The sequence below is a fragment of the Antechinus flavipes genome, chromosome 2 (genome assembly GCF_016432865.1).
Source record: "Antechinus flavipes isolate AdamAnt ecotype Samford, QLD, Australia chromosome 2, AdamAnt_v2, whole genome shotgun sequence".
NCBI classification, from domain to species: Eukaryota; Metazoa; Chordata; class Mammalia; order Dasyuromorphia; family Dasyuridae; genus Antechinus; species Antechinus flavipes.
Window position 1 is genome coordinate 520087774 of NC_067399.1, and position 19421 is coordinate 520107194.

Here is a 19421-nt window from a genome sequence, read left to right on the forward strand (position 1 = left end):
ATAAACAAAATGGATTTAAAAATCAATTATTTTTCAAAATTAGTTTCTTAAGAGGTCTATACATTATTAAGATTCTGGATTTTGGTTAATAACTGTCATATTATTAAAAGGGGAAGTCCTATAATTGGACATAGCAATCACAATAAAACAAGTTATAATGAGAATGATCATGCTAACTTTTATTCCTCATTTAATGCAAATGAATTCTACTGTTTGAAAATAAATCACGATTTGAAAAACTCTCTGCATGCAATTGTATTGCTTTCATATTGGGTTGTTTTGTATTGTTTTTTCCTCATGACTTTGTGAAATACTCATGCCAAGGCAGCATTTTTCTCCTTTTGTCTTTTGTTATAGCAAGTTAAACTGTAGTGGCTGAGTATAGAATCACTTCAAGTGCCCACAATTTGATTACAGTAAATTCTTATTTTGCTTCAAAAGTTCCTGATCAACTAAAGGAAGGTAGCATGACAGACCTGGTACACTCACGTTTCCTCAGCTTTTCAGATTAGAATTCTAAAAAGTATGAAAGCACATGAGTATCAGATGGAAAAAGCCAAAATCCATTGTCAATTGGTTATATAATCTTTTCCAAGGCCCATCTGCTACAGAATAAAGTTTTCCCAAAAGATGTGGAACAGGGGATAGTGTAGGAGGTAGGTGGGAAAGATAATCTGTGTGTGTGTGTGTGTGTTTATATATGTGCACTTCAAATATTTAAATGTGGATACATAAACATATATGCATATGTATTTGTGTTTGCATATACACAAATATGTATTGCTATAAATGGACATGTATAGATACGTGTATATATATATGTGTTACATTGTGTATTATTTTTGCATATATATATTTGAAGCAGTCAAGATAAAAGATAAATATACTAAATAAGCCCTATAAAAATTATGTATCTTCTCAACCTTTTTCTATTTCTAGTTATCAATTTAATTTTTATTTTTAGGATTAAAGACTATCAGTTTCCTAAGAGCTCCCAGTCTTTAGTTGTCATCTCCAAATACCACTCAATTATCCTTCTAAAGATATCAGCATAATCTTCTTGATGTGTATCACCAACCTGTTCAAAATGATTCACTACTGCCTATTGATGAATAAAGACCAAATTTTTTAACTGGACATATGCCATAGCTTTTAGCCCGCTCCAAGCAAACTGGTCTACTTGTACTTCCCCAGCAGTCCTGTACCATTCCATCTCATGTCTTTATTTATGTTACCTTCTGGAGTCACCCTTTACATCACTACCAGATGAACTTCTTTCAATTGTCAAGACCCAACTTCACTACCTCCACATAACTTGTCTTGTTCCACTTAAACTAACGTGACCTCTCCCTTCCTATGAACTTTCATACATAGTTAAAATCCTGTCTGAAATTTTCAATTTGCTTGGTGCCTGCCTCATGTTTATATGAGACAATTTCTCACTGTTAGGGATTGTTTTACTCATCATCATATCACTCTTAGCACCTAAGAAAGTGCTTTGTTGAAGTTAATGGCCATTGATCCTCAGAAGTTTTGCTTCTGTGTAGATTAAGCAACAGGTTCCACATTTCCGCTTGATGAGTCAAAGTACGAAGGATGCCATCTGATAACTGTATTTTTAATGTGTGATCCTTTTCTCAGTAGCTCTTTTCTCCTTTCCAAATCATAAACTGCTATATAATCTAATAAGTAATAAAATAATCTATAAGTAATATAATCTAAAGAAAATCAAACTTTGAGTCACCTTTTCTTCAAGGCTCACTATTTTCCAATTTTTTTCAATCTGAAAGAAGATGATGGTGGTAGCATTTTCCTTCCAAACTACTCTCCTGTTTTCTTCTAATCCCTTCCTCCAATTGTTTTTTTTAAAATTTGCTCTTAAATTATCTTCTTTGTACCTTTGGCTTGTTATTTTTTGTGCAGCCCTTCTTCAAATATCTTTTCTTCTATTCTTTCATTATTCCCATTCCTCATTCAGAATGAGATCTTAACTTTTTCTTTCTTTTGCAACTTTTAACTATTTATACCAAGCAGGGAGAGTCAGATATACAGATGCATCACCATTTTTTGTAATATGGAAAAACTTGATTCAAACATATATACTATAATTAATAAATTATATAAAGACCATTCATCTCCTTTACATGGAACTCCTTTGCCGTCTGTTTCCTTTTTCTTTAGTCTCAAAGTATATACCAGTTTCTTTAAAGGAGACAGAAGTATTCACAGCCTGTATTCTCCATTGTAAACTCTTGGGCTAAATTAGCAGCTTCATCTCTAAACATGTTATTTACCATTACTTCACTACTAAATCACTTCATTTTTATAATCCATTTCCAATAGGTTTATCTTCTGCTTCTTTTTATCATAGTTGATAAAATAAGTTTAAATCTTTTCCTTTCCAAAGCTAAAACATTCAATACATTCAATGTGCATACTTCTATTTGTTGAACTTATTCATTTTTCTCCAGCCTAATAATAACAAAATGTCTAATAATTATTTTCCCGTCATTAAATATTCAAAACCTTTCCTGGACTGCTATTAATTCATGATTCTAAAATTTAACTTAACTTTCAAAGTTTGATACTTCTATATTTCCACATCTTTTTTGACCTCTCCTTTTCATCCATTAAGATACAGAAGGCTTGGATTTACCTTGTTTGCTTTTCCCACATAAATATCTAAGTGTTCATGTTATGATTCATACCAGAATAATTCATATATTATCTATTGAGAGAGGTACCACTCCCTAAAGCTTTCTTTTTTTTTTTTTTTTTAATTTTTTTTTTAAGTTTTTTTATTTAATAATTACATTATATTGACACTCATTTCTGTTCCGATTTTTTTCCCCTCCCTCCCTCCACCCCCTCCCCTAGATGGCAAGCAGTCCTTTATATGTTGGATATGTTGCAGTATATCCTAGATACAATATATGTTTGCAGAACCGAACAGTTCTCTTGTTGCGTAGGGAGAATTGGATTCAGAAGGTATAAATAATCCGGGAAGAAAAACAAAAATGCAGATAGTTCACATTCGTTTCCCAGTGTTCTTTCTTTGGGTGTAGCTGCTTTTGTCCATCATTTATCAATTGAAACTCAGGTCTCTTTGTCAAAGAAATCCACTTCCATCAAAATATGTCCTCATACAATATCGTTGTCGAAGTGTATAATGATCTCCTGGTTCTGCTCATTTCACTTAGCATCAGTTCATGAAGGTCTCTCCAAGCCTCTCTGTATTCATCCTGCTGGTCATTTCTTACAGAACAATAATATTCCATAACATTCATATACCACAATTTACCCAGCCATTCTCCAATTGATGGGCATCCATTCATTTTCCAGTTTCTAGCCACTACAAACAGGGCTGCTACAAACATTTTGGCACATACAGGTCCCTTTCCCTTCTTTAGTATTTCTTTGGGATATAAGCCCAATAGAAACACTGCTGGATCAAAGGATATGCACATTTTGATAATTTTTTGGGCATAATTCCAGATTGCTCTCCAGAATGGTTGGATTCGTTCACAACTCCACCAACAATGCATTAGTGTCCCAGTTTTCCCGCATCCCCTCCAACATTCATCATTATTTTTTCCTGTCATCTTAGCCAATCTGACAGGTGTGTAGTGGTATCTCAGAGTTGTCTTAATTTGCATTTCTCTGATCAATAATGATTTGGAACACTCTTTCATATGAGTGGTAATAGTTTCAATCTCATCCTCTGAAAATTGTCTGTTTATATCCTTTGACCATTTATCAATTGGAGAATGGCTTGATTTCTTATAAATTTGAGTCAGTTCTCTATATATTTTGGAGATGAGGCCTTTATCAGAACCTTTAACTGTGAAAATGTTTTCCCAGTTTGTTGCTTCCCTTCTAATCTTGTTTGCATTAGTTTTATTTGTACAAAGGCTTTTTAATTTGATGTAATCGAAATTTTCTATTCTGTGATCAGTAATGGTCTCTAGTTCATCTTTGGTCACAAATTTCTTTCTCCTCCACAAGTCTGAGAGATAAACTATTCTATGTTCCTCTAATTTATTTATAGTCTCGTTCTTTATGCCTAGGTCATAGACCCATTTTGATCTTATCTTGGTATATGGTGTTAAGTGTGGGTCCATGCCTAATTTCTGCCATACTAATTTCCAATTATCCCAGCAGTTTTTATCAAATATTGAATTCTTTTCCCAGAAGTTAGGGGCTTTGGGTCTGTCAAACACTAGATTGCTATAATTGACTATTCTGTCTTGTGAGCCTAGCCTTTTCCACTGATCCACTAATCTATTTCTTAGCCAATACCAAATGGTTTTGGTGACTGCTGCTTTATAATATAATTTTAGATCAGGTACAGCTAGGCCACCTTCATTTGATTTTTTTTTCATTAGTTCCCTTGAGATTCTCGACTTTTTATTGTTCCATATGAATTTTGTTGTTATTTTTTCTAGATCAATAAAATATTTTCTTGGAAGTCTGATTGGTATAGCACTAAATAAATAGATTAGTTTAGGGAGTATTGTCATCTTTATTATGTTCGCTCGGCCAATCCAAGAGCACTTAATATTTTTCCAATTATTTAAGTCTGACTTTATTTGTGTGGAGACTTTTTTATAATTTTGCTCATATAATTCCTGACTTTCCTTTGGTAGATAGATTCCCAAATATTTTATGGTATCAACAGTTATTCTGAATGGAATTTCTCTTTGTATCTCTTGCTGTTGGGTTTTGTTGGTGATGTATAAAAATGCTGAGGATTTATGGGGATTTATTTTGTAGCCAGCTACTTTGCTAAAATTATGAATTATTTCCAATAGCTTTTTGGTAGAATCTCTGGGGTTCTCTAGGTATACCATCATATCATCTGCAAAGAGTGATAGTTTGGTTTCCTCATTGCCTACTCTAATTCCTTTTATATCTTTCTCGACTCTTATTGCCGAGGCTAGTGTTTCTAATACGATATTAAATAATAATGGTGATAGTGGGCAACCTTGCTTCACTCCAGATCTTACTGGGAAAGGTTCCAGTTTTTCCCCATTGCATATGATGCTTACTGATGGTTTTAAATATATGCTCCTGACTATTTTAAGGAAAAGTCCATTTATTCCTATGCTCTCAAGTGTTTTTATTAGGAATGGATGTTGGATTTTATCAAATGCTTTTTCTGCATCTATTGAGATGATCATGTGGTTTTTGTTTGTTTGGTTATTGATATAGTCAATTATGCTAATAGTTTTCCTAATATTGAACCAGCCCTGCATTCCTGGTATAAATCCTACTTGGTCATAGTGTATTATCCTGGTGACAATTTTCTGTAATCTTTTTGCTAATATTTTATTTAAGATTTTAGCATCAATATTCATTAGGGAGATTGGTCTATAATTTTCTTTCTCTGTTTTCAGCCTACCTGGTTTAGGTATCAGTACCATATCTGTGTCATAAAAGGAGTTTGGTAGGACTCCTTCAATCCCTATTTTTTCAAATAGTTTATATAACATTGGAGTTAATTGTTCTTTAAATGTTTGGTAGAATTCACATGTAAATCCATCTGGTCCTGGGGATTTTTTCTTAGGGAGTTGATTGATAGTTTGTTCTATTTCTTTTTCTGAGATGGGACTGTTTAGGATATTTACTTCTTCCTCTGTTAGTTTGGGCAAGCTGTATTTTTGGAGGTATTTTTCTATTTTCATTTAAGTTGTCGAATTTATTGGCATAAAGTTGGGCAAAGTAACTCCTAATTATTGCTCTAATTTCCTCTTCGTTAGTGGTGAGTTCTCCCTTTTCATTTTTAAGACTAACAATTTGATTTTCCTCTTTCCTTTTTTTAATCAGATTTACTAAGGGTTTGTCTATTTTGTTGGTTTTTTCATAGAACCAACTCTTAGTTTTATTAATCAATTCAATAGTTTTTTTACTTTCAATTTTATTGATCTCACCTTTTACTTTTAGAATTTCAAGTTTAGTGTTTGACTGGGGGTTTTTAATTTGTTCCTTTTCTAGCATTTTTAATTGCAAACCCAATTCATTGACCTTCTCTTTCTCTATTTTATACAAATAGGCCTCTAGAGATATGAAATTTCCCCTTATTACCGCTTTGGCTGCATCCCATACATTTTGGTATGATGTCTCATTATTATCGTTTTCTTGGGTGAAGTTATTAATTATGTCTATGATTTGCTGTTTTACCCAATCATTCTTTAGTATGAGATTATTTAGTTTCCAATTATTTTTTGGTCTACTTCCCCCTGCTTTTTTGTTGAATGTAATTTTCATTGCATCGTGGTCTGAAAAGGATGCATTTACTATTTCTGCCTTACTACATTTGAGTTTGAGGTTTTTATGTCCTAATATATGGTCAATTTTTGTATAGGTTCCATGAACTGCTGAAAAGAAAGTGTATTCCTTTCTGTCTCCATTACATTTTCTCCAGAGATCTATCATATCTAGCTTTTCTAGTATTCTGTTTACCTCTTTAACTTCTTTCTTATTTATTTTCTGGTTTGATTTATCTAATTCTGAGAGTGCAAGGTTAAGATCTCCCACTATTATAGTTTTACTGTCTATTTCTTCTTGCAGCTCTCTTAGTTTCTCTTTTAAGAATTTAGATGCTACCCCACTTGGTGCATATATGTTTAATATAGATAGTGCTTCATTATCCATGCTACCCTTTAGCAAGATATAGTGTCCTTCCTTATCTCTTTTAATTAGGTCAATTTTTGCTTTAGCTTGATCTGAGATCAGGATGGCTACCCCTGCTTTTTTGACTTCACCTGAAGCATAGTAGATTTTGCTCCAACCTTTTACCTTTAACCTGCATGTATCTCCCCACTTCAGGTGTGTTTCCTGTAAACAACATATTGTAGGATTCTGGCTTTTAATCCATTCTGCTAACCGCTTCCTCTTTATGGGGGAGTTTACCCCGTTCACATTTATGGTTAGAATGACCAATTCTGTATTACTTGCCATCTTGTTAACCCCGGTTTATGCTTTCCTCCCTTCTTTCCCCTTTCCCCCCCTTCCAAGTATTAAGCTTGTGAGCACCCCTTGTTTCTCACAGCCCTCCCTTTTTAGTGTCCCTCCCCCCGCCTTAGAGTTCCTCCCCCTATCTTACCCCTTTCCCTCCCAGTTCCCGTATTCCCTTCCGCTTAGCTTATTCCTTCCTTTCCACTTTTCCCTTCTCACTTTTCAATGAGATGGGAGAAGTTTCACCATAGATTGAATATGTCTTAAGATTTTTCACTTAAAGCCAATTCTGAAGGCAGTAAGATACCCACTATATTCATCCCCCTCCATTCTTTCTCTCAGATATAATAGGTTTCCTATGCCTCTTCATGAGATGTACTACCCCCACTTTACCCTTTTTCTGGTACAATGTCCTTTCCACATCAATTTCTAGAACAAGGTATACATGTATTCTTTATGCATCTATATAGTCAAAATATAGTTCCCAAGATTAATCTTTACCTTTTTAGATTTCTCTTGAGTTCTATATTTGTAGATCAAACTTTTTGTTAAGTTCTGGTTTTTTCATCAGAAATAGATGAAATTCGCTTACTTCGTTGAATGTCCATCTTCTTCCCTGGAAAAAGATGCTCATTCTCACTGGGTAAGTTATTTTTGGTTGCATACCAAGTTCCTTAGCCTTTCGGAATATCATATTCCAGGCCCTTCGATCTTTTAATGTGGATGCTGCCAGATCCTGGGTGATCCTTATTGTGGCTCCTTGATACTTGAATTGGGTTTTTCTAGCCGCTTGCAATATTTTTTCTTTCATCTGAGGGTTCTGGCATTTGGCCACTATATTCCTTGGTGTTTTGATTTTAGGATCCCTTTCAGTGGGTGATCGATGAATCCTTTCAATGTTTATTTTTTCCTCTGTTCCTATGACTTCTGGGCAGTTCTCTTTGATAATTTCCTGGAAGACAGTGTCCAGGCTCTTTTTTTCATCATGTTTTTCTGGGAGTCCAATGATTCTCAGATTGTCTCTCCTGGATCTGTTTTCCAGGTCTGTTGTCTTCCCCAGAAGGTATTTCACATTTTTCTCCATTGTTTGATTTTTTTGGATTTGCTTGACTGATTCTTCTTGTCTCCTCGAGTCATTCAATTCCACTTGTTCAATTCTGATTTTCAGTGAAGTATTCTCTTCACTCACTTTTTTAAAATCTTTCTCTAATTGTCCAATTGAGTTCTTTTGTTCTGTGGAATTTTTTTCCATTTCGCCAATTTTGTTTTCCAGTTCACTAATCCTATTTTTCAAGGATTTTACTTCTTTATCCACTCTCTCTTTAACTGACTTCTCCAGGCTCTTTTGCCAAGCCTCCCTCTCCTTTTCCCAAGCTTCCTTCTCCTTTTGCCAAGCCTCACTCTGCTTTCCCCATTTTTCTTCTAGCTCCCTTGTGAGAGCCTTTTTAATCACTTCTATGAGGTTCATCTGTGCTGAGGAACAGACGATCTCCTCCTTTGGGGAATCACCTGGGGACTGCCTGTTTTTAGTCTCCTCAGGATTTAGAGTCTGCTCTCTATCTGTGTAGAAGCTGTCTAGGGTTAAAGTCCTCTTCAGCTTCTTGCTCATTCTGTCTATTAATCAGAGACAAACTACCAAAGAAAAACAGAAAAAACTGGGGTCTTTCTTTGGGGGGGGGGGCTGGGTGTGTTATCGAGCTTCCTCTACAGACTGCAGGTGGCAGCAGTGAGGCACTAGCAGGACTGTGCTGCGCCTGCGCTCTGAGATCCCAAAGCGTGCTGAGTCACTGAGGGGGGGGAAGGGGGGGGCGGCCAGGTCCTGAGAGACTCCAGCTGTTTGCGGTTGTGTTCTTCAGCCCCGGTGTTTTTAACTTCTCTGCTGGGCTGTTGACTTGCTGCAGGTTCCAAACCTGTAGCGAAGCTCTCCCCGCAGAGACAGCTGCGATCACTCCCCACCCCTCTCCAGTCTGTTCCCGTGCTCTCACTGCCGCTGCCCGCCGCCTGCGCCCGATCTAAAACCGCCCCAGCCCTCCAGTAAAGACAGACCTTTCTTGGCGGATCTCAAGGATGGCTTCTCTTGGTAACTATTTGTGGGTTTTTTTTCAGTCAAGCATTGATTCAGAGGCTTGTAATGAAGTGGATAGTGAGAGAAAGCGCGGAGCTTATGCAACTGTGAGCCTCCTCTCCGCCATCTTAACCGGAAGTCCTCCCTAAAGCTTTCTAAGAATTATTTTAAAGGAGTAATGAAAACTTTGTTGCTGGTGGTCATTCTCTGGATTGAAAATGCTCTCATCCGAAAGAGTGTTCCAAATCACTATTGATCAGAGAAATGCAAATTAAGACAACTCTGAGATATCACTACACACCTGTCAGATTGGCTAAGATGACAGGAAAAAATAATGATGAATGTTGGAGGGGATGCGGGAAAACGGGGACACTGATGCATTGTTGGTGGAGTTGTGAACGAATCCAGCCATTCTGGAGAGCGATCTGGAATTATGCCCAAAAAATTATCAAACTGTGCATACCCTTTCATCCAGCAGCGTTTCTATTGGGCTTATACCCCAAAGAGATACTAAAAAAGGGAAGGGGACCTGTATGTGCCAAAATGTTTGTAGCAGCCCTGTTTGTAGTGGCTAGAAACTGGAAAATGAATGGATGCCCATCAATTGGAGAATGGCTGGGTAAATTGTGGTATATGAATGTTATGGAATATTATTGTTCTGTAAGGAATGACCAGCAGGATGAATACAGAGAGGCTTGGAGAGACCTACATGGACTGATGCTAAGTGAGATGAGCAGAACCAGGAGATCATTATACACTTCGACAACGATATTGTATGAGGATGTATTCTGATGGAAGTGGATTTCTCTGACAAAGAGACTTAACTGAGTTTCATTGGAGAAATGATGGACAGAAACAGCTACACCCAAAGAAGGAATACTGGGAAATGAATGTGAACTATTTGCATTTTTGATTTTCTTCCCGAGTTATTTTTACCTTCTGAATCCAATTCTCCCTGTGCAACAAGAGAACTGTTCGGTTCAGCAAATATGTATTGTATCTAGGATATACTGCAACATATTTAACATATATAGGACTGCTTGCCATCCTGGGAGGGGGGGGAGGAGGGAGGGAGGGGAAAAACGAAACATAAGTGATTGCAAGGGATAATGTCGTGTAAAATTATCCTGGCATGGATTCTGTCAATACAAAGTTATTATTAAATAAAATAAAATTTAAAAAAAAAAAAAAAAAAAAAGAAAATGCTCTCATCCTTTCTTCTTTTGCAGCTTATTAACTTAAATATAAAAGATAGTTTTGTACAGGTAATATTTTCAGATGATGAGCAAAGTGTTTATTTTTAATAGAACATTTAAAAATTCTAAGCTTAGTACAATAAATATCCCATCTGTTTCAGGAAATCATTTCTAATTATTAAGGTTATTCATTAGAATATTAGCTCTCTATGAGAATGTGAATATCCTCAGTATGCTAGAATCATAGTTGATTGCTGTATTTGTCAGACTTCTTCATTCTAAGTGGGAATTTTTTTTCCTTAACAATCTTTATGGCAACAATGGCATTTAAATTGGGCCTTCAAGGATAAACAGAATTTTGCTAGTCAAAAATTAGAGGGGTAGAGCAGGAAGAGAATTTCAGGCAGATAGGCCAATGTGTGTGGAAAACAAAGAGAAATCTACTTGAGCTGGAATATATAACAATACTTGTAAGGAACCAGTGAGATTAAGGTATTTGGGGGTCAGATTATGGAGGACCTTGAATGCCAGACCAAGGAATTTGGACTTAATTCAGAAGATAATAGGGAGATCTGGAATATTTCTAAATAAGGGAAGTGATGAGACAAAAGCTGTGCCTTGGTAAGACTGATTTTGTAGCAAAATTTAGATTGAAACAGCATAGGAAGAAACTGGAGCCAAGGAGATCAACAAGTATGGTCCTGCAGTAATCAAAGCAAAAACTATTAAAAACTGAAATTATTGTCCTATTAAATTTTCAATCAAGGGTGGTTCATTTCAAACCTTCTGCTTTAAAGTATTTTTAAATAACAGCTCAGTAAAAATCTACATCTTTACTAAATTTCCTAATTTAGGAAGGTCTAATTGGCTTATTCCATAGCTCTCTCTAGCTCAGAAATTGATGATAGGTAATAGTATTTTAGAATCAGTAGTAAAGAATATTAGATTTTTCCTTAGAAAGAGAAATTTACATCAAATATATTAAAGCTAAAAGGAGTTGGAAAATAATTTAAATTTGTTAAGAAGAAATAAATATTTTCATACCATGCTAAATCTTAACTTCTAGCTGTGAAACAAATACTATATTTTACCTCGACATTCAGTCCTTGTCAATGTGCTCTGATACCCAACTCGACACTGACAAATGTAGGATCCTTGAGTATTGACACACTCTCCACCTACACAAGGATTTTTTTCACACTCATCAACATCTGTAAAATATAAACAATAAATTGTTAGTAGGAAACTACACAATAAGAATGTAGCTGCAAGAATTTTTGTTTTGTTCTTTTTTTTTTTGAGTTTGGATATACCTATCTTGCTTGCCAAGGATAAAAATATAGCAACCACTCCTAGGCTTGATTCCAATATTGATTGGTATACTTTGCTCCATTTTATCACCTTGGACAAGTTTGCTCTTCCTTAAGTAGCCCAATGGCTCTCCATTTTGAGCTCATGACAATGTGGACAGCCACACAGCTTTAGCCCACTGCAGATTTAAGCTAAAACTCAAGCAACCCACCAGCCTCAGCCTCCTCGGGAGCAGGTGTACAGGTGTGTGGAGTACTACATATGGGAGCAAGAATTTTAATAGTTATTTTTTCCTTCTATGTGTAAAATGTCTTACTTCAAAACTTCAACAATCTGTTATTTGATTGGTATGGAATTCCCTTGAGCAATATAGATTACAACTTTGTTTTAATCATCAGTCAGTGAATAAGCATTTGTTAGCCCCTAATAAGTACAGACATTGTTAGGGACAGGGATTGGACATATCCCTTTTTCCCTCTAATATCCCTCCCTCTAATCAATTCATATTTGCAACTTCTTTATAACTTATGATCTTGTAGAAGATAAGAAACCTGTCTGGAAACATAAAACCAGTATGTGCCTTTGAAAGGCCTTGAACACAGCTCTTGTTGACAATAATATCAAATGTCTATCCACTCCACAATAAGACCTCTTACTTTCATTTATTGTAGTAATTCTAGAGGCAATGGGGGAAATGACTGCAAAAAGTAGGAGATCTTCAGGAGTCTCTATGGCTCACCATCTTAATTCCTTGGGGACAATCTTATAAGATTTGAAAATCTTACAAAGCCATTACAGACTGTTAGCCCATCATTGGGTCTATAATTGAAGTCCTTCTAGGTTGGCAGGCCCTGGTAAAGAATATCTTCTAAAAGAGGCTTTGAGATAATGGGGATAATCAGAGCACTGAAAGAATAAATAACTTTTTTAGTGTTACACAGCTAAGATGTGTCAGAGAGAGGGCTCACATCCAGGTGAATCTTATTCTTGAGGCCAGTTTTTTATTTATTTTATTATCCTGTCTCTCAGGGGTTAATAAATGCTTAAGTGTGCTTAATAAATGCTTCCTTAAATGAATTTATTTGAATTATATTCAACTCAATGAAAGATTGTTTTTGTACCCTTTTCAAATATAATGGCTCAGTACTAAGGGTGCTTAGAGGCCTGCTGCTAAAAGGGTCCCTAGCAGTTGGAGGGAAAGGTAATAAAAGGTAATTCAGACAAAAGAATAATGAAAGAAAAAACTGGCTGAAACAAATTAAGATAAGCCAATAGGCTAGTTAAAGGTAAAAAAGATAAACACTAAAAAAGTCTCCATTAAAAAAAAAGCAGAGATTCCTAAGATGTCTATTGTAATCTGATTTAAAAAAAAAAAGGGGGGGGGGAGAAGACCAGATGTTCTGGATGAACATCTGGGGCAATGCCAACTCTAAACAATTCATTCTGTAGGATAACCGTGAATATACCCCATTGGGGACATCTGACATTTTTATTCCTCTCTGTCTTTATTACTGTGATTGGTACATTTTTTAGAATACTCAATGCTTTAAAATTAGAGGAAAATGTTGTAGCAGGGATCTGAAACTGTCATTAAACTGAAAATATTACCAAATTAGTTCCCACCCAGGCCTTTCATCCCCACCATGTCAACAAATCTGGCTATTTTACCCAGCAGAGGTGTCAAACAAGTGGCCTAAACTCTTGAGTGTGGCCTAAATCAATTAAAATGTCATTGGGGAACAGTAATCAAATAAATAAAATACTATAAAACATTGATAATATGAAATTTTTAAGTTAAATCAAAATGCAATCCACAGGAATCTTTATTTATGGATTGGTGACCATCATTTCTATTTAAATTTGACACTGTTAACTAAACAAGTAGACTCAAAAGCAGGAAGAGGGAATCCTGTTCTGGGCTGATTACTAGCTCCCTAGAAAAAAACAATGGTAGACAGAGAGTTGAGCTCACTATTCCTATACCACTTATGGAAACAGTCCTACATCACATACCAATGCATTCTCCACGAATGTCAAGCTGGAATCCTTTGTTGCATTCACAGCGGTAGCTCCCAGGAGTGGGAATACAGTGCCCATTGAGGCAGAGACCTCGATACAGCTGGCAGTAATCTGTGATATTGACTGGCAACACCCCTACAAAAATTATTTTTGATAGAGGTTAATGTTTGGTAAAATGATATGAATCATGAATATTAATATTACAGTGTATATACACTAAACACATAAAAGGAGTTATCAAAAAAAGTTACTATTTTCTGTATATTAGTAGATCAGACAAGTTGAGAATACAAATGACTAAGTGGAAGTGATTTGGGGCTTCCAAAGTTATTTCTGCCCTATCAGGCATACACAGGTGTCAAAGTGTGTCACTCCCCTCCTTGGCTGGCATACCAAAAATGGTAAAAGCAGATAATCAGCAAGTAGATTGTGTTAACCAAATCAAATGTGCATGGTATAACCCGTTGCAAAGATTGATTTTATACTTCTAATGTACTCTGTATAATATGCATCCTATAAATATCTTAATTCCATTTAATGGACAAATTGTCCAAATGATTTTAAGTTCACTTGCTAAATTTAAATATAAACAAAAATTAAATAGCAAAAATAGGTATTAAGAACCCAGTATAACATGAAAAAAAAATCAAATGCCAATTCAATTCTTACGTGACGGTTCCCGAGATGGATAAGGCTCTGGGAGTTGTGGTCTTGGGATTGGTGGATAGATACCAGGAGGCACAGGGACACCAGGAGGCACTGGACCACTGGGAGGGAAGACACCAGGAGGCAAAGGAATATCAGGTCTTCCGGGAACTATCCCAGGTAGGGTGCAAAGCCTGTGGAATTCCTCTGGGGGAGGGAGGGGGGAGAAAATATAAAGATTAAACTTAAGCTATGACCAAAAAATGTTACTTGTTTGCAGATTTTTATTTTATTTTACTTTTTTAGGCAATTGAGATTAAGTAATCACACAAGGAGAATATTTTTTCAAAGTAGAAAGGGAGAGGAAATGGGTAGAAATATAGAAATTCTAAGGTACTGAAGGTAAAGTGAGGGTAATCATATCAAAGAGCTATTGTATTAAAATAAAACATCATCTTATTAAACTGTATCCTAGTGGATGACACAGAAGTATAAGGGACTGAGATGCTGCATTAGATGTTTGCTGAAATATTTTTTAAATCTATGACTGGTTTCCAAATTCAAATAGCATTCCCTTCTTAAGTATAGTAACCCTATTAGTCAATACTCTGCACTAGAGTCCAATTATGATGAGGTTCCATATTTTGGCCCACAGTTTCCTATTTTTACCTTTTAGTTTCCACAAAACTCTAACAATGATAACTAATGCTTGTGATTACCTAGTTTACAAATTACTAGTTCTAGTATATGTTGAAGGCTTATAGTCATAAAATCATTACAGTATCAACAACTAGAAGGTATCTTAAAAGTTCCAATGTCCTTCATTTTATAGATGAAGAAATTGAGACCAAGAGAATTTAGATAACTTTCTGAGTCTGAGCCAGGCAGGAGAGGGTGGAATTGAATCCAACTTCTTTAACTTCAAATCCAACACCTCCCCCCATATCATACTATTTCTCAAGTAGGTTACTGTTATGTGTCCAAATTAGTCAAAACTAGTGACTTCAAAAAGCAGCCTGGGAGTGGATATCTTCCTAACATCTTCCATAAAGATTGAAACAAAGGATGCAGTTTCTTAACTGACATTTCTGAGTAAATCTTTTGCATCCTGATGACAAAGCAATCTCACTAATTCTCCAGCTTATATCCTGCCTTTGAGGACTTTAAAGAGCATTTCATTATGAATTCTGTAGTTCCTTGCAGGTCTTTTTTAGCTTATCTAATTTCTTGTTTGCACCTGACTTACCCCACAAGCGTACCTCTTCTACTAAATCAAGCAGTCTACAAATTAGTTATGCAGGCTTTTCCTTGGAGCACCTGGCCTTTTGAATCTCTGGCATATGTTTTTATTGGGCTTCCAAAAGGTGTTTTTAAATAGTTTCCAGGCTCCCTGTGGGATATTCACTTTGGGTGTTTTTTTTTTTTTTTAACTATTCCTTCCCATTTTTCCATAAATAATGCCCACATTTTGTCATAGTTCCCTCTCTTATAACTGAGGAACCATGTGGTGGATTTCTGTTGGTTTTTCCTCTCTTGCCAGGATTTTGTACTTAATCACACTATAATCACTACCACATAGTGGTTCACCCACAGATACTTCCTACACCAGTTCCTGTCCACTACTCTGAAACAAACCCAAGTTATTTCCTTTCCTTGTGGACTCTAATTTGACTTCTTCTAAGAAGTAGTCATTTGTCTCATCCAAAAACCTTCCTTGTTACATCCCCATAGGGAATTCTGCCAATTTATGGGTAGATAATTATGATGTTCTTATATTGTCCCCATTATTACTACCTGGCCTAATTTGGCGGCTTTTCCAATCTTATTTAACATTCCCAGGCCAGTTTTATTATCCAAGTCAGGTGGTCTGTAGCATGAAACCCCATTACCACAATTTTATTTTATATCTGAAATTTCTTCCCATGGGGATTCTGTAGCACTTTGTGTTGCCTGGTTAAGAAAATAGTAACCCACATTTATATGGCAATTTAAAGTTTGCAAAAGCTTCTTTTTCAATAAGGCACAGTGGAAAGTGTAGGATCTGAAGTACAAAGGGCCTAGATCTGAACTCTATTTCTGCTATTATGTAAGTAATCTTGAAAAGTCACCTAAATTTTCCCAAGTTCCAAGTTTCCTCATTTGTAGAATGAGGATGCTGGACCAAATAAACTTAAAAGTCTTGTTTGTTCTAAATCTATAGTATTACCAGTCCTGCAAGGTATTATGATCCCCATTTTATAGAGTAGGAAACAAATTCAGTGACATGGCTTGACTATGACTACATAGTTAGAATATCCTGGAGCAAGGACTTATACCAGTCAAACGCTCTTCACAACACAGAGCTGTTAATACTGTGCTTGTAATTGATTATAACACTCTGCTAACTATATACTCTATGATGAAGCAGCATCCTGTCCTATGAGTGATCCTTTCCCCCTCTAGTTTCTGAGATGCTATTCTCCCATTTTTAAAAATATTTGTCATTTCTACAAAAGCACTTAAGAATAAACATGCTTTTTCGTTATTTCCCTCTATTGTCTAGTTGTCAGAGTTAATGTAGTTATTTGGGGTACATTATCAAGTTCTAACCAATTATTCTAGCAGAATTTGTGTCACTCTGAAACTCTGCTTTTCCCCCTCACCAACCTAGCAACACACACTTTTGTCTCAAAACAATATCACAAATCTTTTTCATGTAAAAATTATGATTATTTTAAGAAGACTTGTGCCATTTTTGTTGAGGTAAAACAAATCATTTCTGGAGAGATTCCATCTACCTCTCCAAGTTTTCCTAAATGCTGATCCACTGAAATCTTTTTTCATCATTATATCCAAAAAAAATCTAAAATTCTGAAGGTTTCTAGAGTTATAGCAGGATTTCAATGAACCCAAAACTATCTACTTCTCATGTCTGAACAAAAAAAAAAAAAAAAGGCTGCCTCAGAAGATAAATATACTATATACTATATGTAAACTAGATTATAAATCTTCAAGCAAAGACTAGGTGATAACTTGATAGGAATGCTGTAGAGGGGATTCTTATTCAGATATGAATTAGACAATGACCTTTGAAATCCCTTCCAACTCTTAAGATTCTGTCACTAGAAGAGGCAGCTTTGTTTTGTGACAAGACACCATGAAAAAAAATGTTCTAAGAGTGGTACAAAGAACTTTAGAAATTCTGAAGAGAACATTTCTAGTTTTAGTAATCAGAACATACTCCTTGAATGAGATAATTTCTGAACTAGACCTTAAAAAATGAATTAGATTTCAACAGTTTGAAATTAGAGAAAGATAGAATGCTAGGCAGAATAAAAAGTATGTGAAAAAAGGAGTAGGAAACCATAAGAAAATGTAAGCTCTTAAGAGTTAGGATTGTTCATTCTTTTTGTTAATGTCTCCAGGACAAAGTCCATTGCCTACCACATAGCAAATAATTATTAAGTGCTGGGGTGATTGATTGATTTATAAGTCTAGAACGATAGGTTGATGCCAGATTAAGAAGGACATTAATGCCAAGTCAAGGATCTGTTTCTCTATTAAAGGATTCCAAACAAAGGAAAATTGTGATCAGAGCTGTATTTAAGGAAAATTAACCTGACAGTAGGTTGCAAATCAAATTTAAGGAGGAAGAAATAGAAAAGTATGGAGGCCAAGTAAGGTAATAATCTAGGCAGGAGGTAATAGGTCCTAATAGGACCTAGAAGGCACAGTAGAACCAGAAAAGACAAGATGAACTTAAGTAATATTGCAGACCTAGCAATAAAATAATATGATTCCATGGAGAGGGGAAAAAAAGAAGGAAGTTTTCATGACGATTGACATTTCCAATCTAGCTTGGAAAAAAAAGATAATTGATATCATTAAATTTAGGTATCAAGATAAAAAGATGATTTAGACAGGAAGATTTTGACTTTAGTTTTGCAAATATATTGATTTCAGGAGGCCAGCTAACCTCCAGGTGAGGATGACTTACAGGACTTTGGAAATGTAAGCATGGAAAATCAGAATGAAGTCAGAGCTAAAGATAAAGATTTAGGAATATGTTGGCTTACATTGTGAGAGTATATGGAATGAAATAAGAGAATTGAGGACAGAATATGGAATGTGTCTATATTTAAGATATGAGAAAAAGGGGAGAAGCCATGGAAGGAAACAAAACTGATTGGACAAAAAGATAGGAAGAAAACCAGAACACAATGTCACAGATATCAACTTAAAATCATGTATAAAGGAGAGGGTGATAAAAAGAGCCAATTATTTCAGACAGATGAATACTTAGTATTCCTATTAAATTATAACAAAGATCTTTTCTAAGTTGTATGTAACAGATTTACAGTTTCATGTACAACCATCGTTTTCGCCTCTCCTGTTATTGAAATACTTGTTTTATTTCTTAAATTCAGAATAAAATAAAATGTATAAAAGATCTTTGATTTATGAAGTTATGGGCATCATTTTAAAAAAAAACTGTCTCAGAAGTGTGTTAGTAAGGAGAATGGAATTAAATTGGGTAAGGAAGTAGAATGAGAAACTGAAAACTATTTTATAGCAATGAAAGAAAAGAGCAAGAACAGAAAAAACAAACAGTGCTAGTGGCTCACTGTTGAGGATTAGTAAGGTTGGTAGACTAAAAGAAGTAAAGGGAATTAGGATTCCATGATAGGAGCAAAAATAACTCTCAAGTTGATCATAGGATCCAGGGTGGTTAGAGAGGTAATTATTCCCAGATAAAGATTGATAAATTTTAATAATAGAAAAAGTTCACAATGATTACAAAAACCAGATTCAATACCTTTAAAAGAAAAAAAAGGAAGGTAAAAGAAATACAGTCAGAAAGTTGGAAATCCAGGATCTCTGAGATAATTTCAAAGTAAAACTAAGTTGAAGTATGTTATAGTGAGGGACTAAGATAGAATGGAGATGAAGTCTGAGATGACCACCAAAAGGATATTCAGATAGTGATGAAAATTAAAATTAAAGAGCTATGAGTTTATGATGTTAGAAAATGAATAAATTTGGATGCTGAAGTTATGAAAGAGAAAAATTGTTAATTGAATGTTAAGTCATTAAGGAAGGCTATAATAATGGTGATAAAAGGATGTGGCTAAGATGGCAGGGCCTTTAAAAAGAGATACTGATAAGTGACAGAAGAGCAATGATGAACCAAAACTGGCATGGGGGCAATATAACAGCTAGGTTAATCCCTTTTTTCCTCTCCTTGTGAG

The 19421-nt window shown here is 35.3% G+C and overlaps 1 protein-coding gene across 1 annotated transcript in view; it reads right to left on the bottom strand.

Moving 5' to 3' along the window:
- FBN1 (fibrillin 1) overlaps positions 1–19421 on the bottom strand; it is a 274426-nt gene that overhangs the window by 113170 nt on the left and 141835 nt on the right. Inside the window, exons 10-12 of the mRNA XM_051980617.1 lie at positions 14218–14400; positions 13543–13683; positions 11310–11429 (exon numbers count right to left, since the gene is read on the bottom strand). Coding sequence (XP_051836577.1) covers positions 11310–11429; positions 13543–13683; positions 14218–14400 — 444 coding nt within the window. The remainder of the gene's footprint in view (positions 1–11309; positions 11430–13542; positions 13684–14217; positions 14401–19421) is intronic.